Source organism: Amphimedon queenslandica, unplaced genomic scaffold, assembly GCF_000090795.2.
Source record: "Amphimedon queenslandica unplaced genomic scaffold, v1.1 AMPQUscaffold_12973, whole genome shotgun sequence".
Classification (NCBI taxonomy): Eukaryota; Metazoa; Porifera; class Demospongiae; order Haplosclerida; family Niphatidae; genus Amphimedon; species Amphimedon queenslandica.
This window is the reverse complement of record NW_003546791.1, coordinates 16,103-42,528: the sequence shown is the minus strand read 5'-3', so window position 1 is coordinate 42,528 and position 26,426 is coordinate 16,103. Positions and strand designations below refer to the sequence as shown.

The 26,426-nt window shown below is 35.0% G+C and overlaps 1 protein-coding gene across 1 annotated transcript; it reads left to right on the top strand.

Annotated features, from left to right (window-relative positions):
• Positions 1-25,320, top strand: LOC100639796 (E3 ubiquitin-protein ligase rnf213-alpha-like). The gene is made up of 76 exons (XM_020002126.1): positions 1-2,280; positions 2,351-2,533; positions 2,584-2,801; positions 2,852-3,177; positions 3,223-3,467; positions 3,510-3,731; positions 3,799-4,009; positions 4,503-4,570; positions 4,619-4,943; positions 4,984-5,217; positions 5,268-5,439; positions 5,493-5,792; positions 5,854-6,434; positions 6,734-6,893; positions 6,946-7,169; positions 7,223-7,528; positions 7,580-8,916; positions 8,980-9,080; positions 9,131-9,205; positions 9,256-9,501; positions 9,557-9,752; positions 9,799-10,030; positions 10,093-10,218; positions 10,276-10,384; positions 10,431-10,596; positions 10,665-10,836; positions 11,143-11,258; positions 11,326-11,643; positions 11,762-11,894; positions 11,945-12,174; positions 12,217-12,299; positions 12,512-12,741; positions 12,788-12,904; positions 12,963-13,129; positions 13,181-13,403; positions 13,494-13,718; positions 13,769-13,899; positions 13,950-14,093; positions 14,139-14,316; positions 14,360-14,442; positions 14,544-15,014; positions 15,067-15,249; positions 16,354-16,705; positions 16,960-17,096; positions 17,345-17,807; positions 18,185-18,386; positions 18,496-18,739; positions 18,850-19,082; positions 19,139-19,317; positions 19,381-19,552; positions 19,619-19,838; positions 19,885-20,002; positions 20,051-20,154; positions 20,205-20,438; positions 20,532-20,634; positions 21,113-21,541; positions 21,590-21,706; positions 21,755-21,850; positions 21,894-21,953; positions 22,017-22,214; positions 22,266-22,341; positions 22,390-22,424; positions 22,481-22,578; positions 22,623-22,773; positions 22,825-23,014; positions 23,079-23,164; positions 23,206-23,263; positions 23,326-23,492; positions 23,538-23,685; positions 23,728-23,823; positions 23,877-24,066; positions 24,116-24,404; positions 24,455-24,652; positions 24,713-24,802; positions 24,852-25,021; positions 25,081-25,320. Exons 1-76 carry the CDS (start codon positions 191-193, stop codon positions 25,250-25,252), a joined length of 17,532 nt encoding a protein of 5,843 aa, XP_019857685.1. The 5' UTR covers positions 1-190; the 3' UTR covers positions 25,253-25,320.
• Positions 25,321-26,426: the final 1,106 nt, after the last annotated feature.

Genomic DNA, 26,426 nt, shown 5'->3' with positions numbered 1-26,426 from the left:
GTGGGCATTCCCTTTCCAGTGTATATGACATAGATGGGGGTGAGAAGTTGGTCGCCCAGTAGTTCTTTGAGTCATTAGATATTTCTGGAAGTCTTCCCTCGTCGTTTTGTTTCCTCTACTTAGCGTTGGGTTGCACATCAGCGGATAAAGGCACGTCGGACCACATGGTTAGACTAATTCAAGGCCTCCAATGTCTAGTCAGGTGATTTGTGTCTCCTGTAAGTACCCTCTAATTCCTCATGATGCCAAGTTTTGTGGGAAATGTGGCGCACCCCAGTCACTCACAAAAGCTTGTATTCACTGTAAAGCACAGCTGTCTCTCGATGCCGTGTACTGTGTCGTATGTGGTGAGCCACAGAAGCAGAATGTTACTGTGAAACGGTGCATACACTGTGGTGCACATCTACCCTCTATTGCTGTATATTGTAGTAAATGTAGGCAACCTCAAGCCTCATCATCACAGGAGTCCCTAAAAACACAGTGCATATTTTGTGGCCGTGCTTTGTTATCACCAGGAAAAGATTGTATATTTTGTACTGCACCACAAGATTATGAGGAACTTAACAAGCGACCTTTTAAAAAGTGTCAGGCTTGTGGTAGACATATTTTTTATGAATCTAGAGTTTGTGTTGATAAGTATTGTTCTGCCATACAAAAGTCTCCTCCTACCTCTGCAATTCATCATACCATCCCATTTACTACTGAATCACAAGCTCCTTCTTATGATGTTCAACCACAAAATTACTCTCCTCAGCTTGCTTCTTATGCTACTGCCGGTCCTCCTCCTGCTATTCCTCACCCTGCTGGTCCTCTTGCTGGCCTTCCTCCTTCCACTGACCCTCCTCCTGCTGACCTTCCTCCTTCCTCTGACCCTCCTCCTCCTCCTCCTCCTGACCTTCCTCCTTCCTTTGACCCTCCTCCTCCTCCTTCCGCTGACCCTCCTCTTGCTGATCTTCCTTCTTCCTCTGACCCTTCTCCTCCTGCTGACTCTCCTCCTTCTGCTGACCTTTCTCCTCTTGCTGACCTTCCTCCTCCTTCTGGCCTTCCTCCTCCTTCTGGCCTTCCTCCTTCCTCTGACCCTCCTCGTCCTCCTCCTCCTTCCGCTGACCCTCCTCTTGCTAATCTTCCTTCTTCCTCTGACCCTTCTCCTCCTGCTGACTCTCCTCCTTCTGCTGACCTTTCTCCTCTTGCTGACCTTCCTCCTCCTGCTGGCCTTCCTCCTTTCTCTGATCCTCCTCCTCCTCTTCCTCCTTTCTCTGATCCTCCTCCTCCTCCTCTTCCTCCTTCCGCCAACCCTCCCCCTCCTCCTGCTGGTCCTTCCCCTTCCGCTGACCCTCCCCCTCTTCCTGCTGACCCTGACCCTCCTCTTGCTGGTCCTCCTCCTGCTAGTCTCCCTTCTCCCAGCTACCCTCCTTCTGCTAGTCCTTCTCCTCTTAGGCCTGATCCTCCTCTTCCTCCTGCTGATCCTCCTGGTCCTCCTGATTCTCCTGACTTGTCTTCACAGCCAACTGACCGGCCATTTTTGTCGCAAGAACAAATAATGAAAAAGTTTAAACAAAACCAGTCTATTACTTCCGATTTGTCTGCTGCTCAAACTCCTCTGGATCAAGGAAATAACTCAGCTAGTAGGCAAAAACAAAATTCTGTAACTACCACAGTTGTAGGTAACACTGATCGTGTAACTGCAATGGTTGGCGGAGCAGTCACTTGTGAAAAAGTTGATGATACGTTTGGAATTATTGGCGAACCTGTTACAGTAATTGACATTACTCAGAAGTCAGAAGAAGAATGGACAATATTAGATGGAGATAAGAAAAATGGGGAAAATAACCAACAATCGGAGACAGAAAATCTAGGAAGAGAAAATGAAGGAACTAGTGATAATAGAAGTAATGACACAGAGGATAAATTAAATAACATAAACAGATCTAATGATGTTATGGGTGGTAGTAAAAATGGAGCAATTAGAAATACCAAAAATGGAAGTGGTAATGGTAGTAATGATAGTAGAGATGGAGACTCTGAAACAGATCGTAAACAAAAGGGAAAGGATGCAAAGGAAGGTGAAAATGATGGTGCAGTAAGTGAAAGAGTAGAAAGTGCAAAGGATGAAGCTAACAAAAAGGGACATAAAGAGGGAATAAAGGAAAGTGGGAAAAGTGGTGAGAATATAAAGGGTGGAATTAGTGGGAAAGGTGTTGGTAGTAGTGGAACTGTTGGTGGTAATGAAAACAAGCCAAGAAGTGAGAAGAAAGATGAACTACGTGTATGCCCTAATTTGTAAGTAATTTTTTTCTTTAAAACAATTTTTATTTATAATTTTATATGTGTTTATGTATAATATATGTAGGCCAACAACTAAACTTCATGTATTGCAGCCTACACAGAATAGGGCAATGAGATTACAATTTAATGCTGTCATTCAAAAGGAAATTTGGAAATGGGAAGAAGGAAGCTCTGAAGTCTACATGAGATTTGGACACAAAAGTCTGGGAGATTGGAAATTTGATATTGGTCCATGTATATTACTGAGGTTTGTTTTATAATTTTTGTGGCTTTCAATTTTACATTCACTATTATTAGAGATGCTGGTGGAGGATTCCATTCAGTCAGATATGATATGACAATCAATACTGATTTTATAGTGTCCTTAAAAAATGGTCTTCCATACAAATATGTAGTGTATTCTCCATTGATAAAAGTGACGCATCAATTTGAGTACCTTCATGGAGCACCTCCTTATCAAGGTGTCAATACAAATAGGTTACTTAAAGTACCCAAGGAAAAGTTAGTTCCTGGAGGTGAGTGATTAGTTCTAATGTGTTCAGTGGTATAATTGTTTTATTTACAGGTTTCTATAGACAGTTTGACACTATCATTTTACCTGAAACTAAGGTTAAAACAGCCAAAGGAACATTAAAGAAGGTTTGGGATATTATTTCAAGAGCAGAGCCTGATGATCCCACTGCCATCACTGTTCCTACTCCGACTGTGATGCGCTGTCAATGTATGGAAATTCACTTGCAACCAACAAGAGAAATTCTTTTGAGTGGAAAATTTAAGGTGAAACTTGATGTAGCAATAAATGGCTGTGTGTCTCTAATTCGATGTGCATTTTTGCAATGGGTGGAACATAGAGGAGGTGAGAACCGTTGGGAAGTTCCAGATATTGGTTCAGTAAGTCAATTGCACAATGTTTTGAAATGACATTCCACTATGTAGTTTTTAATTGACTGGATAGAAGCTGTTCTTGTTAATCTAAATAAGCAACGAGATTATGCATATAATTCTGTTACTTCAGCTGTACTTTTGGCCTGTTGTTTATACAAACTAAATCAGTCTGTCAATGTTCCTTTTTCAAATGAGTTTAGAGTTGCACTGCTTCAAGCAATGAGTTTATCAATTACTAACGGAGAAAAAGAACTTAAGTTTTTAAGGAGTATGATAGGAGAATCACCTGAAGCAAAGTAATTTATGTAGAATTTTTATTTAATTATTGTTCCTTATAGGAATATTGTTGTAGTTGCTCTTGTTCATTACTTAAGAACAGTTATAGCATTGCAGAAGCATGAGAATGCCATTGTTATTGTCAAAGCTTTACCTTTATACCACTTTTTGTGTGACCTCTCAGTGCCCAATCAGAAGTCATGTGTTCCTTTAAATCAGATAACTTGGGGTGATCCTTCAGTTATGATTGGAAAATTACAATCAACATTACAATTCAAATCAGGGTAGGAATATTGTAGTGTAGTAAAGCTGTCAATAATAAACATGTATGTGTTTGCCCACTTTATATAGGTTTGTTCAAAAGCACGAAAAAGATATTCAACAGTTATTTCAGTTTGATTCAAAACTTCTTTACATAATCCCCTACATTTGTCCCCAGGAGGATACAGTTATTCTTTGTGACATGTTGCCAATTGAGCTAGCCATTGTGTGGCTTATTGAAAGACTCAATTTACATTCAGATACTCACAATTTGAGATTATCATCAGTGACTGAGAACAAGGTATGCTGAAAACCAATGCATACATGTATCTTAACTATAAGCCTACATGTATAATCCAGAAAGTGGAATTAGTTTTGTATGATTAGAATAATGTTTACAGATGTTTAATGGCATACACCAAATAATGGACATGAAAAACAATTTTCAATGTGTAGGTTCTGCATGCTTGTCGTGTGCCAACTTCTTGTCAAGCGTCTTAACCTTTGATGTGTACCTCATGCTTGCTGTGTCATAACTACATGTATATTTTATGTACCAGTATATTCAGGAGCCCACATAAGCCATACCATGATGTACATGTATATATAAATTTATCATTTGTACAAGTAAAAACTTTTTGCTTTTTTAAGAAATACTTTTTTAATGGTATGCTTTGCTAGTACAATTGCATCAATAAGTTTTGTTAAACAAATGATTAATTTTTTCTTCAATTTTACTGAATAAGTGGCATGAATAATGAAAAGTATAAGTTTAACTAAGTTTTCATTTCTAGATGAATCATTGCTTCAGGATACCATTAGCTAACATTCTTAAAAGAATTTATGAGAAAGATATTACCACGTAATTATTTTATTGATCTAAAGTACATCATATAAGTTCCTTTTGTAGTTTTGCTGTATTAGTCTGGTATTCTGATGCTGCAGGTTTTTTGCTTGAGAGTTTTCGAGACAAACTAAATTTTTCAAAAAATGCTAAGATTTTAGTAAAATCTATGATTTCACTCTACCTTCACATCCTTTTTAAAGCTAAATTGTTTCAAGATCAGGCTAATAATCAGGACACTCTTTGTCAGAGTCTAACTGTTAATGTAAGAGAACTACTAAAGGACTGGGTTGCTCATAAAGATGTTATTGGTGGATCCTTCTTTGGTGCTTCCTTGAAGTTTGCTGGAACAACTTTTCAAGAATTGAAGAAAGAAAATGAAGAACTTGAAGTAATTCATACTTTATTTGAATTTACTTTGTCTCTTTTAGTTTTGGAAGAGCATTTTAAGTCTTAAGTTTTCAGCAGATGTAATGGAAAATGATTTAGAAGCAATAGTCCTGGAGCTTGTTAGTGATAGAGTTTCTGAAATTCCATCACCTGAGCTGAAGATTAACCTTTTTATTAATGTTGAGCACCGAAAAGAAATTGCTGATTCATTCCGGAACATATTTCTTACGAAAGCAATTGAAGCATTAGATAGTATGTTTTCAAAGAGATCAATGGTGAGTTACATCTTGCCAGACTTTTAGCCTTATTGTTTATACTCTTGCAGACACAAAGTATTCAAAGATGGGATACGTTACTTGACTTAAAGTCTGAACGGGTTTTTAAGCTAATTTCTAAAATTATTGAGAAGAGGTATCCTGAATTTCGCAGAACACAAGAAATTCCTTTTAATGATTTGCTTGATTGGGAAATGTGGCCAGGAATTCTTAAGATCTCTTGTAAGGAATATTAATTTTATTAAAAGCATAATAATTATTTTTATGTTCTGCAGATGCTCAAGTTGGGAAAGATACTAGAGAGTCTGGTGAATGGAGGCTAATAGTGACTTGTGCAGTCAGTAAATTAGAAGCAGTGTGTGCTAATATTAATAGTGGTGGGATCACTATTACTGAATTAAACAGCATTAGAGCTAAGCAAATACAAATGAATAAACTCTGTGAAGTTATTGATGAATCACGAATAATTGATCTGCAAAAGAGTATAGAGAAGCGACTGAAAGAATTTGAACATTTTGAAGAATACATGATGAAATTGAAGTACTTTCTTTCTCATATTCGCAAAATATTAGCAGGTAAGAATGAAAATTAGTATCAGTTGTCTGCATCCATTTTTATGTATGTTTTTTTTTGCAGGTCAATATAATTTAATGGATGAACTTCAAAAGAACTACGAAGATGAAAAGATCAATAAGTTATGTATTACAGCATCAGATGGTAGCTGCGAGGTTGTGTCTTTTTCTGATGCTAGACCACTTGATCCTTGCCTGAATGGATTCTTCATTATCTCTTCTAAATACTCCAGTGATATCTTTAATAGGCTTTGGCATAAAAATATGAGTGAGCAACCAGCAACAGTTGATTCATCAAAAATATATTCAATATTATGGCAGCCAACACTTCAATCTTGCACCTTATTATTGAAAAAATTGCAGTCTGGAGACATGACCTTGTTAGAAGTAGATGATCAGTTTAAGAATGTTTACTTTAAGAAGCTTGATAAGTTACAGAAAGATCTCATTAATCTTCAGCATGCAGCTGATGCCATCAATCATATTGTCACTGATGATATCAACTGGATAAAGAATGCTGTTGTGCATATTGGTCAGTATTGGGATTTGTGTGGCTACAGAGAAACAGCAGAATCATTTCTTAAAATTCGTGATACACTTAATTTGACTGGAGACTTTGTTATAGTGGAAAGAGTAGCATCAAAGGTACATACCTTACACTTATGCATATTTACCTTACACATATGGGAAAAAAGTTTTACAAATTTCATTCCAGTAGATATATATTTTTAGTACACGAGCATTTCAGAAGTTAAATAAAAACTTCTGTTTTCTATGAAAGGTTTTTACAATCTTTTAAGATGACTTTTAACAATAGAAACAAGTTAATTATTTCTTTGTTGTAAATGAAGTTAGTAGCTCATGTGTAAGTCATAACGGACAGTGAAATATTCCACTTATATACAGTAATAAAGTAATTATTTAAAAACTTGTTTCAATACTAGGTTTCATCTAATCATGCCACACTGAGCACTATTGATCATAGTGTGGTGGATGCTGGAAGATTTCTTCAAGAATATGCAATGGATACTGCTAAAAGAGAATGTCTTGAAGCATTTGCTGATTGTCAGAAAATTGTAGAATGGATTAGAAACGAAACAAAAGGTATTTGTTTTTGATACATTTCAGTTATCTGTGGTATGTTTACCATTACTAGATGTAACAAATTTAGTTAATTTTGTGACAGTTGCGTTAGCTACAGCAGCTGGTGGAGAGGGTGATATGACTACTGATAAGCTATCATTCTTACGTACAGTTGGTAGTGGGTTTGGTCCTTTAATATACAGATTAACAAAAGATGCCAGTTACCAGAAACTGCAGGAGCTGTGCAAAACATTGTGGGTTACTCTAGAGACAGCTCCTAATCTTCCAGAAATGATGGTAATTAATATTGCTAGCCTCCTTACTCCTTATTTTTTTAATTTTCACTTTAGAGAACATGTGAAAGAGAAATTGATTGGTATCAATCAGTTAAGGAAACTCAAGGCTCTGTGGAAGTGACCTCTTTTGGTCAGATGAATAACATTAATAGTTATGGTATCTATGAGATTGGATCCTCTAAGAAAGGTATTTTGGTTAGTCGTTCAGAAGGTATCCACTTAAGAATGAGGCAATCCAAGCGTAAGAGGATCCACAAGTTGCATTATAACCTTGATGAGCTAAGAGACCTTGAGAGCAAACTAGTACTAATAACAGGTAGAGAAACAAAGGAAAGAAAACAAGTGGATTTGTTTCTTGATGTAAGCTAACATAGTATCTACACATGCATGCATGCATAATATTTTTTTCAGGTTTTCCACAGTGTCTGTAGGATCACTGATGTCCTAATAGAGTTACAGCAACATGGCAACGACAAATATATTGGATGGACCCTAACCTTCTCTTGTGCATTGGATGACATTGTAAACTGCCTTCAGGTCAGAGCTAGTGCATTGGAAGAAGATCTGCAAACTTGGAAATGTCAACTTGCTCAACAAAGAGATAATTTTTATGAACTCAATTACTTTACAACTCCACAACTTCTGTCCCTCAGAGAGGAATTAGGTCAATTCAAAGGAAGTGCAGTACCAACTAGACCAGTCAAACAAGAAGTCTTGACTCTACTGCAGAGCATCTCACGGGAATTGTCTTCCAATGCCATCAAAAATGAAGTTCAAACAGTTAATGGTATACTTGCTGAGCAGCAATTTTTGCAAGATCAATTATTTACTCATAGCAAATCATCGCAGTCTTATTTATCAGGTTATGTAGATCCTCCTTCTAGGCTACTATCAGATAATGCTTTGCCAATACAAAATGATCACAATTCATTCATACCAGCAGCTGAGTTACATGCTAATAGAGAATCAATAGGGAACAGAGACTCAGTACCATTAACTAAACCAATAGTAGAAGCAGTACTTAAGACTGTGACCCCCTCAGGCCCTCAACCTAAGCTGACAGATGAAGATTTAACTGACAACCAGAAAGCAATGGTATATGATCTAAAGGAAGAGTTTGGTTTTTCAAGGAAACTCATTTTTCTTGCATTTGAAAGATGCGAAAAGCCAAAAGTACAAGAAGCAGTAATGGAGTGGTGCAATGAGAATATTGAGAATTTTGACTTCACTGATAGTGATGCTGAAAGTGAGACTGCTACTGAAATATATCCTGAAGATGAGGAGGAGCTACCTTCAGAAGAGGAAGATATGGAGATTGATGTTGAAGAGGCAATCACACTGCATGAACCACCTTACCTTCCTGGTTCTTATTCTGCTCTTGAAGAGTCCTTTGATAGACCTGTAGAAGCTTGGACTGAAGTACCTCCTCTTGCGTCACATACTGTCTCTCATTCTTCTCATCCTCCAGCCTCTCGTCCAGCTAGGCTAAAAGTAGTTGATCGAGTACCCATCAGTGAGGATCACCCTGTCGTTAGAGGTCTGATTGATTCTGGCTTTACTGTAGAAGAGTCATTAGCTGCTGCTGAGCAACATCCAGACAATATAGAAAGAGCAATGGCTTCTCTAATGGAAGGTCCACCTGAATCAGGTGAACTGTTTGCTCCAGTACCTTATGATAGTGTCTTTGAGAGACATGATAGCATTGGAGAATATGATAGACAAATCAGTGCAGACTCTGATGAACTACAGTAAGTACAATGTGCTTCATTCTGTTATTTTTAAATGAATATTTTTCACTAATTTTTTTGTAGAAACTTGGTAATCACAAGTAGTGAGAAAACTTCAGCTGAAAATTACCTCACCATACTGGCACTGGGTATGACTCTACAACAACTTTCTCAAAGTAATAAACGTAAGTTTACAATACTTGCTTAAGACTATTAATTTTGTAATCTTTATCAGCCACTGTTGGCTTGCAGAGAAAATTTCCCGAAGGACTAAAATGTGGTGAACCTAATCTACTAGTAACCCCTCCAGGTACTCAAAGTTAGAAAATTTAAATTATGATGAATTAATTTTCTCATCAGATAAAGTGTTTAAAACTGTCCTTTCGCTATACATGGAGACTAAAGACCTTCCCATGCCAACATATGAAGAGGTTCTTATTTGTAATGAGAATACAACTGAGGAAGAAGTGACTCTATTGTGGAAGAGAGCAATGGGAGATCCTAACCACTTTAGAATATTCTGTCTTGTACATGCTGAACTGCTCTCTTATCAAGTCTGTGATAAAGCATTGAAATCACTTTCTGATTGTTCTTATGCTATAAATGGTAAAAAATTGTGATAACTTTCTAATAATCTTCTTTATATATTTTTCCTGTTCAGATTATAGGCTAGTAATAGTATGTAGTGATGAAGATCTTGACAAGTCTCATATGATATCGAAACTTCAGTTTTTCAAGCAACAGCTGGAGACATTCCATCATGATGATGATTACAAACAATATTTGAAGTCTCATTTTGTGCAAAATCCTAACATTTTAGGAAGACGAGTACTTGCTTCTACTATTGACAGAGAAAAGTAACAGATATTGTGTAGAATATTTTTATTTTGTGTTATTTATTAGTTCATGTGTACGTGTGGTGACATCTGATAGAACAGGAATGGGCAAATCATTGTATATTCAAAGAATGAAGGAAGAATTAAAGAGCAAGTGCTATGGAGTCTCTTCTGATGTTATTATACCAGTTCATGGTCCTAAAGTTACTAGTGACAGTATTGTTCAGTTGTTAAAAAGTAGTGTTGGTAGTAAAGACACTAATCAAGCGATTATATTTCATCTTGATATTTCACCAAATGTAATTATCAATAAAGTTATAATGCTTTGTATTTCATCTTTTTTGTGATTTAATACATGTAGGTGTTAAGGCAGGTTGATTCAGTATTGTTCTCATTACTGATATTACAAGCTGTATCTGACAGTCAGGGGAAAATATGGAGGTCCTACATTTCTCATCTATATGCCATTGAAGTCTCTGTATTAAAAGTACATATTTTTGAGTATAGTATTGATGACTTTTTGTGTGTTAAATATTGTTTATAGAATGATATTAAGTTTGCTAAGCCAACAGTTGAACTACTTAAGCTTCTTCCTACAGTTCAGTGTTTGTCTCCTAGATCAGTCTGTAATGTGCTTGAGGAAGGAAGAGGAGGTAATAACAAGACTTTAAATTAATTTTAATTTTTGTATCACTGTAGATGCTTCTGCTCGATTGATGGATGAAAAAGAATTTAGGAGTTCACATTTTCAACGTGTCTATCAGTACCTGAGGAGACACATTGGCTCTTCTCCATTAGACAGATTCTCTTATAATCCTGGACTAGTTGAAGGAAAGCATGTTGAATGTTTACAAGTTTTATTAAAGTATGACCATTTCAAAGCCTTGCATTTGTATTTTATATTACTCAATTAACAATTACTATATTTTATAGGCAGTGTGGAGTAAAAGATCCATCATGGTCTGAATTAAAACATTTTGTTGAATTTCTCAATACTCAATTGAGATCTTGTGAGAACTCAATATTCTGCAATGAAGATATTGTTGGCGATGTCATGTCTGGACTTAAGACTTTTGTAGTCAAGTTTATGATCAGAATGTCCAAGGTACATTGTTTATGCACATTTTATTATCAAAACACTCCCAATTTTTATTACATTTTTGGTTTTTTTCAAAAATGCCTCTGAAGTCACCTCAAATTTTTATTACATTTTCTGATACATATTAATATCCTTATGCTGTGTAGAAAGTTTGAGCTGATTCTGACTTCAATTTTTTGAGTTATGGCCAGTTTAAGAAAATGACAAAAATTCTGAAAAATATTTTGTACTATTATAGTCCACACTTTGCTCTCAAAAAGTGGTTCTGAAAGCAATTTCTTAACTGTGTGTGTGTGTACTTAATTCTTTTAGGATTTTGCCACATCATCTCTTAAAGGTGAGGTAGCTGCAGAGAATCAAGAAGAAATTCCTGTAGAAGAGACACTGCAGGAATATCAGATTGATGAGAGAAAGCAATGGGAACAAAGGTATAGTTTTACATTTTTATTCATGTGCTTTACATAATGTATTCTACTTTTTATTACATGTATGTAGTTATCATCCTTATTTGTTCTTCAATGAAGATGGAATGAGTATCACATTTGTTGGTTTTAACGTCACTCGTACTGGAGACCTAATGGATCCTGTTAAAGGTTTGATGATAGAAGCAGGAGTAATGAAACCACAACTGCACACTGGGCTGCAACATAATCAGGTCAATCTTTCTGAAAATTATCAATCCTGGCAAAAGGATACTATGATAGAAAAGATTGGAATGGTAATGGGTCTAGAATGGAGCTATGATCCAGACCCTACTTATGTACTGACAGTTGATAATGTCATCAAAATAATGGCAATACATATGAGATTCAGGTATTATATTAATAATATTATTTTAAAGATGCAGTGTACATGTATATTGTTATGCATCAATTGACTCATCATAAATCAATCATATATTATTGATGGATTTTTACTCTTGATTATAAAGGTGTAATATACCAGTAGTTATAATGGGTGAGACTGGTTGTGGTAAGACAAGACTAATCAGGTACATGTGTGATCTTGCTGCCAGAGGCTGTAAAGATGGAGGAAGTCATGTCCAAAACATGCTTATTATGAAGGTGAGATATTTCACTTCTTAAATGATGCATGTAGTATAATTGTTTTTTAGGTTCATGGTGGTACTTTAGAAAGTGATGTTATTAAAAAAGTAGAAGAGGCTGAAAAGATTGCAGCTAAGAATAGAAATGATCATGAAATTGATACAATATTATTCTTTGATGAAGCTAATACAAGTGATGCTATTGGCCTGATAAAGGAAGTGATGTGTGATAGAAGAATTAATGGCAGACTAATTGAAGCTGATGTTAAGTTTATTGCTGCATGTAATCCTTATAGGAAGTGAGTATAATGTTTTTCTGAATTCAATTACATGTATTGTAGACATACTGATAAGATGATTAGTAAGCTTGAATCAGCTGGTCTTGGATTTTTTGTAAAAGCAACAGAAACTCAGCAGAAGTTAGGTACACAATACTGAATTTTTTTTCATTATCAGAGCTTGGTCTTATACAGTGTAGCTTAATGTAATTGAACTGTAATTCATTCTCTGAATTTGACAAAAACATTTAATTTAAACCCTATTCTTACATGTAAATTTATTATTAAAATTGCAATTACAAAATTTTAAGTAATGTGTTTTAGAGGAATCACATTATACATTAAATTTTATTAATAGGTAAAATCCCACTCAGGCAGTTAGTGTATAGAGTACTTGACTTGCCTCCCAGCATGAGACCATTAGTGTATGACTTTGGACAGTTGAACAATGCAACAGAGAAGGACTATACAAGACAGATAGTGAAAGATAGATGTCATGCTATTGCTGAAGTAACTGGTCAAACAGCTGTCATAGAGTCTGTGGCTAATGTACTGGCCTGGTCACAGAAATACATGAGAGGAAGAAATGTATGGCAGCATAATAATATTACCTTAATAATTTCATCATTTTTAGGATGAATGTAGTTTTGTTAGTTTGAGAGATGTGGAGCGTGCAATGATTGTCTTTAAGTATTTCTGTCAGAAGAAGGAGCAGTTTAGTGAGAGTGTTAGAGATAAAGCTCAAGGAGATGTAAGCTCCAAGAAATAGTGTTAATTCAGACAAGCCCTTTTTTATTTTTATTTATTAGGAGAAGCAGCCAGTGTCTGATATCACTAGAGCACTGATATTATCAGTTAGTGTGTGCTATCATGCCAGACTACAAGATAGAAATGAATATGAGGATGGTGTAGTACAACAATTCACTGCCCCTCTAGCAATAGCTGGAAGAGAACAATTCAGCAATGAAATTAAATGGTACTGTACTGTACATAAATTCCATTTTGTTTATTTCAATTTATGTGTTAGGTGTCAGGATGTCCTTCTTGATAACATGAAACTTGGTCCTAATATTGCAAGAAATGCTGCACTGAGAGAGAATGTGTTTATGATGGCAATATGTATTGAATTAAGGATACCTTTGTTTCTTGTTGGTAAACCAGGCAGCTCTAAATCACTAGCCAAATCCATTGTTGCTGCTTCAATGCTTGGAAGGTCATCTGAAAAACAACTTATGAAAGAATTTAAAGAGGTTAACCATGAGTGTTTTGTGTATATTATCTATTTTGTCGCTTCTCCTTTCATTTGTATTTCTCTTTTATGGTACCAATTTTATCTCTAGGTTCACATGTTCTCCTATCAATGCAGTCAGCTATCAACTCCAGAGAGTGTCATTGAAGTATTCAATACTGCCAAGAGTTTCCAGAAGAAGCAAGATGTGACTAACTATGTATCAGTTGTTGTATTGGATGAGGTTGGATTAGCTGAGGATTCTCCTAATCTTCCATTAAAGGCTCTTCATCCACTACTGGAGGATGGAACAGAGGGAGCTGATGACTCTGAACAGGTAAACCTGCTTTATTCCTAACACTTGATACATTGTTTACTGGTGTATAGTTTGTAGATCGTGAGCAACGTGTTGCATTTATTGGTATATCAAACTGGGCATTGGATCCTGCTAAAATGAACAGAGGAGTTATGGTAACCAGAGGAGACCCTGATGAGAAAGAACTAGAGCTATCAGCAAGGTGAGTTATACGCAGGTTATACTTTATTTATTGCTAATTAAATTTTAAAGAGGAATTTGTTCTAATCGTGTTGATGATCCAGTTAAAGAAAGGCTTGATGCTTATTTTCAACCTTTATCGGCTGCTTATAAGAAAATATGTGATGAGCAAGCTAAAGTTAATAAAGCATTCTTTGGACTTAGAGACTTCTACAGGTAAACTGTTATTATTAGAGAGTGTGATGTGTACTAATGTTTTAGTTTAATTAAAATGTTGTACTGGATGTGTGAAAAGAGTGGTCGCCCTCCTACTGGCCCACAGCTTCAACATGCTATTAAAAGAAACTTTGGTGGCCTTGAGGACTTTAAAACTTATGAAATATTTAAAAATCTTCTTCCAAACATTGACAAAGTACCTGAACCATCTTCTGTACAACAAGTAAGGCAGTAAAATGATAAATGTTGTATATGAATACTACTAGGATAATGAGTTGCTTAATCCTGACTGTACTCCATTGGGTCTTATTAGGAAAAGTCTCCAAACTAAGGAAACATCATGGCATGGGTAAGATTCAGAGATATTAAATTTGTCTCTTTGTCATGTACGACAAAAAAAGAGAACTTTTTCATATGTTTAGTTTTATTTTGTAATTTTTTCATTTACAGAGAGAATCGTTATTTATTATTTTTAACTGAGAATTATGCTGCTCTACAAGTCATCAAGCACTTTCTTCATGAAGAGGTTGGCCTGAGGCTTGACAAATCTCTAGAAGGAGATCTTTCATTAGCAAGCTCCAGTGCCAGCATGATCTCTGAGAGAGGTCTTGAAGAATCACCTGTATCCCCAAGAGGTAGGAGTGAGCACAAGATGAGTGAGCACAGGATAGAGCCTTTTGTACTGTTTGGGAGCTCATTCCCTAAAGACAGAGAGTACACTCAAGTGTGTCGTAACATTAATCAGATTAAAATATGTATGGAAACTGGTCGTACTGTCATCCTCCTTAACCTTGAGAACCTGTATGAGAGCTTGTATGATCTACTAAACCAGTATTATATAATACTAGCTGGAGGACAGAGATATGTTGATCTGGGACTACAGACACATAGAGTGAAGTGCCGTGTTCATAACAACTTTAAGTAAGTTCAGCACATATACATGTACTTCATAATTTAAATTAATTATTTTTAGGTTAATTCTAATAGCAGAGAAGAGTACAGTATATGAGAAGTTCCCTACTCCTTTGATCAATAGACTGGAAAAACACTTTGTCCTAACTGAGACTGTACTACAAGAGGAATGGCAAAAGGAAGTGCATATGAGATTAAATTATTGGGTTGAACAATTCAGCAAAATTAATCATACCAATAAAAAGTTAGTGAGCTAATGTACATGTAGATAAAGAGCTGTAAGTAAAGGACAAATGAAAATTGTTGTTTGGTTTCAGTTTTTTAATTTGTTACTTTTAGGGTTTTTCACAAAGTGTGCTAAGTAAGTTAAACAGCATGCTTCATGAGTTGACAAGCAGTACAATAGTGAAACTTTAAATATTTGTAAAAATCCAATTTTAATTGGAATCATCTCAAAGTTAAAATGCAACACAACGACATGTATTTGTATCAAAAGAATTATTAAAATGGGGATTCTTTCCAAGCTATTTTTGACAAAATTTGCCTGACACCAAATGCTTTAACCTTTGGTTGTTGGCTCAATTTTTGAGCAACTTTAAAAATTTAGGGAAATTTTAAATTTGATTGAAATGACTCAAAATTGATGCACAGCATAGGCCAAGTACAGTATATGTATCAGAAAAAAATTATAATAATTGAGATTTCTCTCCTTGCAATTTTTGTCAAAGTACACTAAGACCCTGTCAGTAATACAGGGTTTTTGGCTCAATTTTTTGAGCAACTTAATGATATATTGAGTTACTGACAAGAAGCTGAGCACTATGTGGAAAACCCTGTTACTTTTTGTATTAAAACAATACAGTTAGATTTCTGTATTAATACAATATAGTTGGAATATAACGTTTCATTTTTTAGTACATGGTCTATAAAATAGTATTTATAGCTAAACTTTGAAAGATTTTTAAAATGCTATTTTTTATAAATTTGACTAAAAATGATCTTTGCCACTTTGATGTTCATAATCAAAAAGTTTTGTTTATAACAGCTTCAAAATTTCTGGTGATATTTCAGAAATATTTTTGTTTTTGACTGCAAAAAATTAGGTAGTTTGTAGCTTATGGTTAAAATTCGAAAAATTTTGGATCGAAAAATTTTTGTTAATACATGTACATGTATGCTTTTTAATTTTTTTATTAATTTTGTTAACACTTTAGACTTTGTTTAATTATTAATTTTTTTCATTATTTTTTGGTTATTGTAACTGAAAATGCCCAAACAAACATTATTTTATACTGATCTAATTATGTAATATTGTCACTAATATGCTATTTCATTTCTATTATTCCAGGTTTACCAAGCAAGATGCATTTGTTGGTTATCATGATGATACTCCATCTTCAGTCATATTCCAAGCCACTGAGCAGCTCCACAGTATACAATCATGGAAGAAGAATTTTGACTGGAATGAGCATCACAAGACAGATGAGTGGAAGAGAGATGTGCTCATATTCAGCAAGAAAGTACTACTACAAATGGCTTCACCCGATGCTCTCATTCGTTTACACAATACTTCTTTATCTGATCAACAAAAGAAGCTTAAAAATATATATTTTAACGAGCAGTGTCATGGTTCGATAGTACAGTTCTTACAGTATCATCTTCATGGAGGACAGGCTCATCAATCTGGACTACTTATCCAAGTGAATTAACAATTATACCTAGTACCGTAGATCAGGAAATTAGTGTGGTAGGAAATTTTTGCGGTTTAAAATTGTGCTGTGACTTAATTTTTGCTAAATAAGACTGTGTCATGTATTATTGAATGTGGCATGTAATTATATGGGTAATCTAATTTTTGCGAAATTCTAATCCAGTAAAATTTAAATCACAGTAAAAATTTCCTGATAGACGGTACTTTATCTTTATTATAATAATTTTTATCCTTGATTTGTAGGTGACCACTCACAGTCATCTTCTTTCTAGTCTTGAAGTAAAAGATTTGTGTTTTAAAATTGAATTGGAGTATGATTGTGTATCTTGTTTCTTGTTACAAGAGTTTGATACAGAAATGGATTTTAGTAACAAAATAAGGTGAGAATGAGCCAATAATTTTTTAGATAAGTTTTAGCCTATTATGTAAAATTAGAAATAGTTACTGTATAGCCACAAATATTGGCAGGGAATTAATGGATTGGGCATTTGCTAGGAATATCTGCCAAAATTGAGTCTATTATTCTGAGCATGCTCAATGACATAATTTTGAATCTGCAAATTTTAAAATTGCCTGATTTAACTTATGCTATACAGAAGTTTTTAAATCATTGTTTTTGCCATTGTAGTCCTACTTTCACAAGAGATTCTCATGGAACCGATAAAGATTATCTATTAATCATTCAGTGTGATTCAGGTCACTTGTATGGTGATCTGTTAGCTTGTGCTAGATATCGTATTGATGATGAGAGGGCAAAGTTAAAGTGGAGAGAAGGACAAGGATCAACTCATGTTCTATTTGTTATTCATCTTCCTCGTCAGGCAGAGACTCAGAAGTCCTCATTTGTTGGATTTCAAGGAGGCTCCTGGATATCAGCTCACATTGATGATATTAGGGCTCCAACAGAATCAGCTCTAACACTTGATGATGCACTGAGTTCTCCTATCAGTCAGTTGTTTTATAGCAGACGCTTTGAATCAGAGCCTGAGCCTAGTGCTAGTATTGAAGAGCCAATGGAAACATACGAGGAGGAAAGAATGGGATTAGAAGATGAGGAAGAACTGATGGAGAATGAGGCTGATCATGATGTGGTTAGTTCAAACTGTTCAAAAGCATGACATACAATTAATGTTCCCCACAAAATGTGTTAAGTGAGCTAAGCAGTACACTTCTTGAGCTGACAATAAGCACTGCATGTCTTTTGGAGTAAAAAAATTCATAAAAAAATCTAGGTTTGATCCAAATCACCTCAAGCTAAATATCAGAACATGTATATCAGAACAAATTTAGAAATGGAGAATTTTCTTTTAGTCATTTTTGATAAACTACCATAGTTCAGAGTTTTCTACAAAACTCTACTAAGCAAGCTAAACAGTGCACCTCATGAGCTGGGCACTATACCAAAATCTTGTGGGAAGCTCTACATATAATGTGGTTCAGTTTAAAATGATTTAATTTCTGTTTTTAGCTGGATGATCTTCCTTTTGTGAAACCTTCCTACCAGGCTCCACAGTCCAAAGGAGACCACACTCAGTGCTGTCGCCTCCGTACCAGTGTACAGGCTACTGTAGCTAAACTGGTTGAGAGTGATGAGACAAGGAGGCAATGGGGGGCACACCGCTTGAAACTACTACTAGAACTTATACCACAGAGACCTATTTTCCCTCTAAGTATGTACCTATACATGTATTAGTGAGTGAGCACAGCTTACTGATTTGTTTTAAGTATTTCTGTGAATTAATGTTCTTAACATTGAATAAATTTATTTATGTTTTACAGGTAGTGATACATTTTATGGAGCTTTAGTTAAACACATAAAGAACCTTTTGGAAGAAAGAGAGAAGAATTCATTATATAAGGAATGGGTACTGAATGAAGCACTGAGCACTGAGAAGTTACAAAGTGGTGGAACATTCCAGAATGTCCTGACAAGACGATTAGATGAAGTTATTGTTCCATTATTTGCTGACATCTTATTGTTTGTTGATCATTACTCTAATCTTAACCTACTAAAGGAAGCAAGGTACATGTAGGTATCTAAATTGTGATAATGACTTTAGGTTACACATACATGTTTAAATTAAGGCCACGAAGAAATAGACAGACCATAATTATTTGTTTCATCTTTTGTAGGGATTATGTTGAGCAACTGTGGTTGGCAATATTTAGTAATGAGGAGTTGGTGTTGTTCAGTTATCAGAGTTATGCTATGGGTAAAGGTATTCATGAACTACAACCAACAACCACTGGAGTAATAGGAGGAAGAGTATTAGCTGCTGATGAAGAGTTTGTGTGTTGCTTCCCTTTCTTTTGGTTAATAAAAGAGGCCATTGAAGCAAAACTGGACACAGTTAGAACCTCCTCTAGTAAGTATAGAAATTTGGATTGATTTAAATGAATTTACTTGTTCAATGTTGTGCAGGTGGAAGTAGACAAGATATTCATATTCAACTATGTGAAGTTTTGTCTGAAACACAACTTGCCATTATTTTAAAAAGAGTACCAGAAGAAAATTGGAATGAAATGTACTGGTATTATCTTGGAGATATACTGAGAAGTATACATCATGTACCTCATCATAGAGCTAGTGATGAATATGAGGTATGGCATGTACTGTATATGGGTTATATTTCACTGGAAATTTAATGTACTTAATTTTTTTAGATTATTACTAAAGCTCTTGATGCTATTATCACTGGTCCTGAATTCACTCATCAGTCACTCATGTCTTATCTAGCAGCAGTTCATGTAGTATATCATGATTATCAACAAGAAATGATGTGGTTTGGACAACTTACTACTCATATACCTGGAATATTAGTTCATTTGAAAAATGGTATGCTGCTTAGTTCTTTATTGTCAATTTATTTTACAAATGTATGTTATTTATAAATTTACATAGCCATAGAGGTTCATAATTTGCAGTACATGGACTTACCTCTGCATGCTGTTAGTGTTGCTATTAAACATGAACTATCTCTTCCACTTAAACCTGAAGACAGAGAATATATTCCACAAAGACTGGTCAAGCTTCAGTTGTGTCAAAATGCTATCAATTCAATTATTAGTTTAGGATTAAATGCACCTAATGAGCAATCCAAAGAACTATGCATTGGAATAAAGTAAATTGGTATTAATGTATTGTACTTTAATACTTTCCTTTTTTAGATGCAAATGGCAGCATGTTAGAGCCATACAAATGTTTGTTGAGCACATTGTCACTAAATTCTCTACAGATGACAAGAAATTTGAAAATTTAGTGAAGTATGGTACTAGAATTGAATTGGTGAGTTCTCAGTATACAAGAATGGGACTTATTGGTAGTTTATTTTAGTTTCTGAAGAATTGTCAAGAATTCACAAGAGTCCAGGCTATTCAAAAAGTCCAGACAGTCCTTAGAACTTTAGACAGTGATGCTGTAAAGAAATTCAAATTTTCGTAAGCAATTTAATGGAGTTATTTCATATTAATGATATTAAATGCTGTAGAGCTGATCTACAGAAGAGGATTCGTGGATATTGCAAGGCCTTTTTCATGGAAGTTGTTTCCTCACTCTGTTTTGGTCAGACCACTCCTCCCGAGCCTCAGCTCATTGAAGAACTGTTAAAGGTTGTATTCACTGAAAAAGATAAGACAAAAGAATTGACTTACTCTGATAAAGAAGAGACTGATGCTGTTCCTGTGATACGTTCTTTCTTATTACAACTACTACTGGAGCATAAGTAAATATTTACAATTATTATTTTCCATATTACAGCTGTTTTAAAATATTTTTGATTTTACATTTGTTATGCTAAATATGCTCATATTTTTAGTATTGATGCTGTTAGAGAGCATTTGGAAGTATACTTCTCAAGATCACGACAATTAATAAAAGATGACCGTAATCTTTGTCTGCTTTGCATCCAGTGTTTTGAAGTAAGAAGAAAAATTGTTGCTATACCCAGGGTTTCTGACAAAGCATTATAGAAAATTTTATTTTGATCAGAATCAGTTCAAATTTTCTACACAACATAAGAACAAGTTTATGTATCAAAGAAATTATAAAATGGGAAATTGTCTCTTAGCCATTTAAAAAAAATTCCAGGCCAAAATCCCTTATAGTGCAAGGACCCTGGGTGTTTGGCCCAATTGTTGAGTGACTTTTAAAAATTATAAAAATTCGAAATTGATCAAAATCTTTTCAAATTTAATACACAACATAAGGGCATGTACACGTATACATATGTATGGGGAAAAATTATAAAAATGAAGAATTCTCTTTTTGTAATTTTGTCAAAATACCCTGTAGTCTATAGTACAGTGTATTTGGCACAATTTTTGAGCAACGTAATAATCCACTGCAAAAAGAAGCTGCATGAGCTGGCTATATATGTATTTATTATTTATCATTTAGGATTCAGTTCATAAAAGATACATTGAAGCATCACTTCAAGAGAGAGTTGCAACAGCATATGAACTACTGAAGGATGGAGGGACTGTGGTCTTATCTGCTCCTGCCCCATCTCTTGAGGGTGGAATCACATTACCTTATTTGGAAGGAATAGCAAAAATTCGTTATTCACTGAGTATAGTAGCAGAACTATTGCACTGTCAGAACAGTGGAGAGAGACAGTGTCTTCACACAAATTATTCACGGTTACTCTTAGAAATGGCTAAAAGATGCTGTGAGGATGTAAAACTTAATTATAATGAAACTGATAAAGACTCTGGGCCTGGTGTATTTCTTGTCAAACAACTAGCAAGACAATATGGAGTCACTTTCCTTACTAATGTGACTTCAGAGGAAGAAATGAAATGGATTATACCTATAAACCTACGTCAAGTATGAACCTTTCTCACTTGCTTTTAAGTATTGTTATACTTTTGACAGGAGGAAACAGGGCATAATGATCCATTTGTCATATATCAGGATTATAAAAAAATAAGAGCTTGTTTGTCTGATGCTGTGTATGGGGAAAACTTGGAAGAACTAACACTAGCCATCCAAGTAAGTTAGCTTTTTATAGTGTAGATTATTTTGTGTTATTGACATTAGAATCTTAGTGATGCTGAAGTTATTCCTTTACTTGTTGGAGTGTATGAGATAGTGACTGGTAGTAATACATTTACTACTGAAGCTAAGAGAATATCAGTGAGTATCGATGGTATATGATTATTATGTGTACTTTATACAGGGTGAGACAAAAGAAGGAATACTGGCTGCTGTTAGGCAGTGTAAAAGACTCAAGAGAGAAGTAAATGTCTTGCAATAAAAAAAAGATATTGTTTTATATTATGTTATATGTTAATACCATTAGCTTATGTGGGCTGCCCAGCATTTAATTAATGATTCATATTGTGGGACACTGGAACCAATGACTCTGAGACCAGGAATAAATCCACAGAATAGATTACTGACTGATCTAGTGGTACATGCTGCTATTATAATACAGTCTAGCAATAAGAAACTAGTAACTCCATTCGTTCAAATGATAAATAGTCCAGCAGAGCTAAAGGTAATGATATTGTCACAGAGGGGATTATAGTTCATTTAATGATTATTTTAGAGAGTCTACATGCCTACAATGCCTGAAGATATCCTACCTTTGGTCAAAGGTGCAGTTGGTGGAGGACAATTTTATGGTGGGGAATCAAAATGAGAAATTAAATATTTTATTTTTGTACTAATAGAATGCCCAAGAGGTCACAGATACTTTATATCAGAAGTAACAGAACCATATATTTTCCCTAAAATTTGCTTTTGTGTATTTTTTATTTTTAGTGTGGACGAGCATGGACGGAAAGTACTTGTCCTGAATGCCATGCACCAATAGGGGGTAAACTTCATGTACTCATTGCTGACAATAAATTATCCAACAAGTAAGTATATAATTCATAAAAATTATATGTAATTAAAAATTCAGTACTGATAATACGGAGACTGGCTATGCTCTTGGTAACCCAACCCAACGTGAAGCTGTTCCTTCAACTGAAAGAGCTTTATCTCCATCATCTTGTGCTATATTGAGAGCAATAATGCATTGTTCTTTATTATGGAGCTCATGTACTAATGAGGTACATTGTAAATAGTATGGAGTAGAAATTATTATGAACATTATTAAATAGCATGCAACTGAAGGATTGTTGGACCTCACTAAGGAACAAGTCAGACCAGCTGATATGCCTACGTTCTTCTGGGAACATTTAATGCATGATATTCACATGCTGAGTACTGCTATAGGAAAGAGTAGAGATGATTCTTGTCTGCTAATGCATTTAATATTAAGGAATATTGCTTCTCAAAATACAGCAATACGTAAGGATGTCATTGTTGTGTTGCAATGGCTAGTTTGCATTATTCATGCTTTTATTATTTCCAGCTATTGCTCCTGGGCTTGATTCAAGGGAATATAGAGCTGAATGGGAGAGATGTTTTTCAGACACTTTTATAAAGCCTGTGCTGATGGTATGTTCTTAAAAAATTTAGAGTTTATTATGCACCTTTAGAATTTGGATGCTGAATTACAACAAGCAACTCGGCTACTATTGAGTGACAAAAAAGAAGGTGAAAATTGATTCAATAATTTCAAGTCAATTTCAATGTGTAATTTTTAATATTTATATCAGAGTGTGATCATTTGTTTTATGTGATTCATGAGAGAGTACGATTATCACCTAAAGCAATAACTCCTCATTTATGGAGCTATAGATCACGTATTACACTGGAACACTTATTACAAGTTTTACAGACTAGGAAAGAAAGATATTCCATTTTATATGAATTTGTAATACAGGCAAGTTGTTTATTATTTTGGTGTATAATAATAGTTTCAATACAGGAGCCACTACTTAGAGCAACTCAGTATCTTCCTGCCATTGTCAAATTACAGCAGGAAATGTATCGGCTGAGCCACAGGAGACTTGACAAGAATGAAGTTGCTAAGATCACAATAGGAAACTACGTTGACAGTTTAAAGGAGTATAGAGGTATTATGACAACTTAATTTTTTGTTATTATTGTCTCTTTAGGTATACATAATGAAAATAAGAAGAATCAATTTCAAGAGAAACTAAATTGTGTTAGAAAGGCATGGGCACTTGTCAAAGAGAGATTAAAGGATCATTGTAAATATTAGTAACACTTGTTCAAATATTAATTTTGTGGCATCTTTTTTCAGCTCGTGTACCAGTTGATCTTGAGTTTGTAAGGACATTAACATGGGATGATAGTACCCCCCTCTCTTATCTCATACCCACACTGACTGGTCATGGAGTATGCACTGTAGCACTAGTGGACCTACTGGTTGCTGTTCATAATGATTTTGTGGAAAAATGTCATTCACAATTGAAAAAGAAACAGAAGAAAGAGTAAGCTACCAGGTGTTGTACAATTATTTGTTTCTTCATTCTCTCTTAGAATACTATGGAAGAAACATAAAGTCCCAGCCAGTCAAATCCAGTCATGTCATCTGCTAGATTATGAGCATCAGATTCTCTCAATCGTCCTCTCACACTGTCACTACTCACTGGAGCATGGAAAGGGACAGAATGTCAGCTATGATTTACAAGCACTTGAAAAAAACATTGTTGATAGATTCATACATGGAAAGCCACTGGTACTGTTAGAGATACCTCAAGTTGTGTACAGGAAAGATGTTTACACTGCTAAAGCTTTTGCCAGCATACGAAAAAATATCAAACCACAGGTGACCACTTGAAAAAACAAATTTATATTAACTGTCTTTTTTTGTTATAGGTTAAGCTGAATACAAAGCAACAGACTGAAATAGTGACTGAATTGGGTAGTATGCAAAGATTAAGGGAATGCCTTGATGTGGTGGAGATTGTGATTAGTTTTCTCTCTTCTGAAAAAAGAGGAGGAACAGCCAATATAGAACTTAAAGGTTATGTAAAAAAAGTACTGAGAATGGAAAAGAAATTCACCAGCAAAAAGGTATGCAACATGATACTATTAATATAGCTAATGTACCTTTTTATTGTTACGCACATACAGGCAATGGAATATTGTACACTTGGTCATATCCTCTCACTTTGGGAGACCATTTCAGTACGAATGGCAAAAACTCTAACATTACGCAAACAAGTAATCAGTGCTCTTGTGTATTTATTGTAAGAATATTTTATTATTTTAGGAGCCATTTGATTCTCTTGATCAAGAGTTTTATGAAAAGTTACAAGAAGAGCAAGAAAGAGAATTAAAGTCTTTTTTGAGAGGCGTTGACATTCCTCCTTTTCTCAACCTTTTCTTTGAATTTATTGAAACTAATGTCCGTCATAGGGAAGCACATGAGAGAAATTGGCCGTAAGTTATGAGTAAAATAATGAAACCATAGGATTCATGCTATTTTTTCAACTACATAGTCTCAGAGATACAATGTATGCACACTTGGAGAGTTATGAGCTTGAAAAAGAATTGCCTAATGGCTTTGAAGATAATTTTCCAGATACTATTACTTTGAAGCAGTCAGTTGCTACTTGGGAAATTATCGTTTTTCATCAGGAAAGACATGAACAAGAAATTAATGAACAATGAACTAAAAATAATTTTGTCTTTTATGATTTCGGTAATTTAATGATTGTAGTGATATCTTAAATTCTGTATGTATGTGTCCATAGTCATCTATAGCCTTGCATAGCCAGACTTGCCCTTTGGGATCCAGGAGGCAAAAAGCAGGAGGGTGGGTCTGGCTACGTGAGACTGGAAGTCATCTAGAGCAGGCCACACAGGATTAATTATTTTTTATATGGGAATAATTATGTTTAAGTAGATTGAAGTACAGTAGGACTGCCAGTAGGGAATTTTTTTATGGATCTATGTTTTAGCATAGATATTAGAGACTGTAGTCTCTAATATCTATGGTTTTAGGAACAAGAGGGGGAATTTTAAAATTAAGAAATTCAGACTAGGAGAAATTTTTACTTAGTACCGGTAGTAGTCTACGAGGGCAAATTTGAGTTTTCAGGGGGATTGTGGGGCGGGGTTTAAACTAATCTGGCACGGGGAAGAGCAGTTTGCCCATAGATACTACATAGTATCTATGGTTTGCCAGTTTCTGAGCAGTCTATAAGGCGTTAACCAGTTTGACCGTATCCCATATAGTAGACGTTTCTCCTGGCTTACTGTGTCTGTTAAAGAGCGCGGCCGTTTACGCTTGTCTCTGGTAATTTAGGTGACGCCTATGGTGACAGTACTCTTCTTAATCTGGGCACTATTTCACAACTTGACTAGCCATGTCAGAATGTATATCTTGTAAAGTCCCTCTCATTCCTGCCAATGCAAAGTTCTGTTCTGAATGTGGAATTCGTCAGCCACACCCACAGCAGGATAAATCGTCCTCTAAGTTGTGTATCCAATGTAAGCATAAAATATCTGCCAAAGCTGCCTTCTGTGCTAATTGTGGTGAATGCCAACCTCAACTCATGGATTCTATTTCTTCTCAAAAACTTTGTATACATTGTAATATGAAATTACCACTTAACACTGCTTCTTGCATAAAATGTAGCAAGCCTCAAGTTGCACTCTGTGTGATATGTAATGGTCCTGTAAAGTTAGGAGCTCAGAAGTGTTCATTTTGTGTTGCACCACATGACTACCAGAAAGAAATTGAAAATGATAAAATAAAGGTTACTCAATTGACTCCAAATTTGTAAGTTGCATCAATAACTATAAATAATGTTATCGTGAATTGTACAGACCAAAGCATTTA

Excerpts from the sequence above, each read along its gene's own strand:
- LOC100639796 (XM_020002126.1), top strand. The coding sequence starts at position 191 with ATGTCTAGTCAGGTGATTTGTGTCTCCTGTAAGTACCCTCTAATTCCT. Across the intron at positions 5,440-5,492 it reads AGGAATTCTTAAGATCTCTT|ATGCTCAAGTTGGGAAAGAT; the intron begins GTAAGGAATATT and ends TATGTTCTGCAG. Across the intron at positions 19,318-19,380 it reads GAGCTAGTGATGAATATGAG|ATTATTACTAAAGCTCTTGA; the intron begins GTATGGCATGTA and ends TAATTTTTTTAG.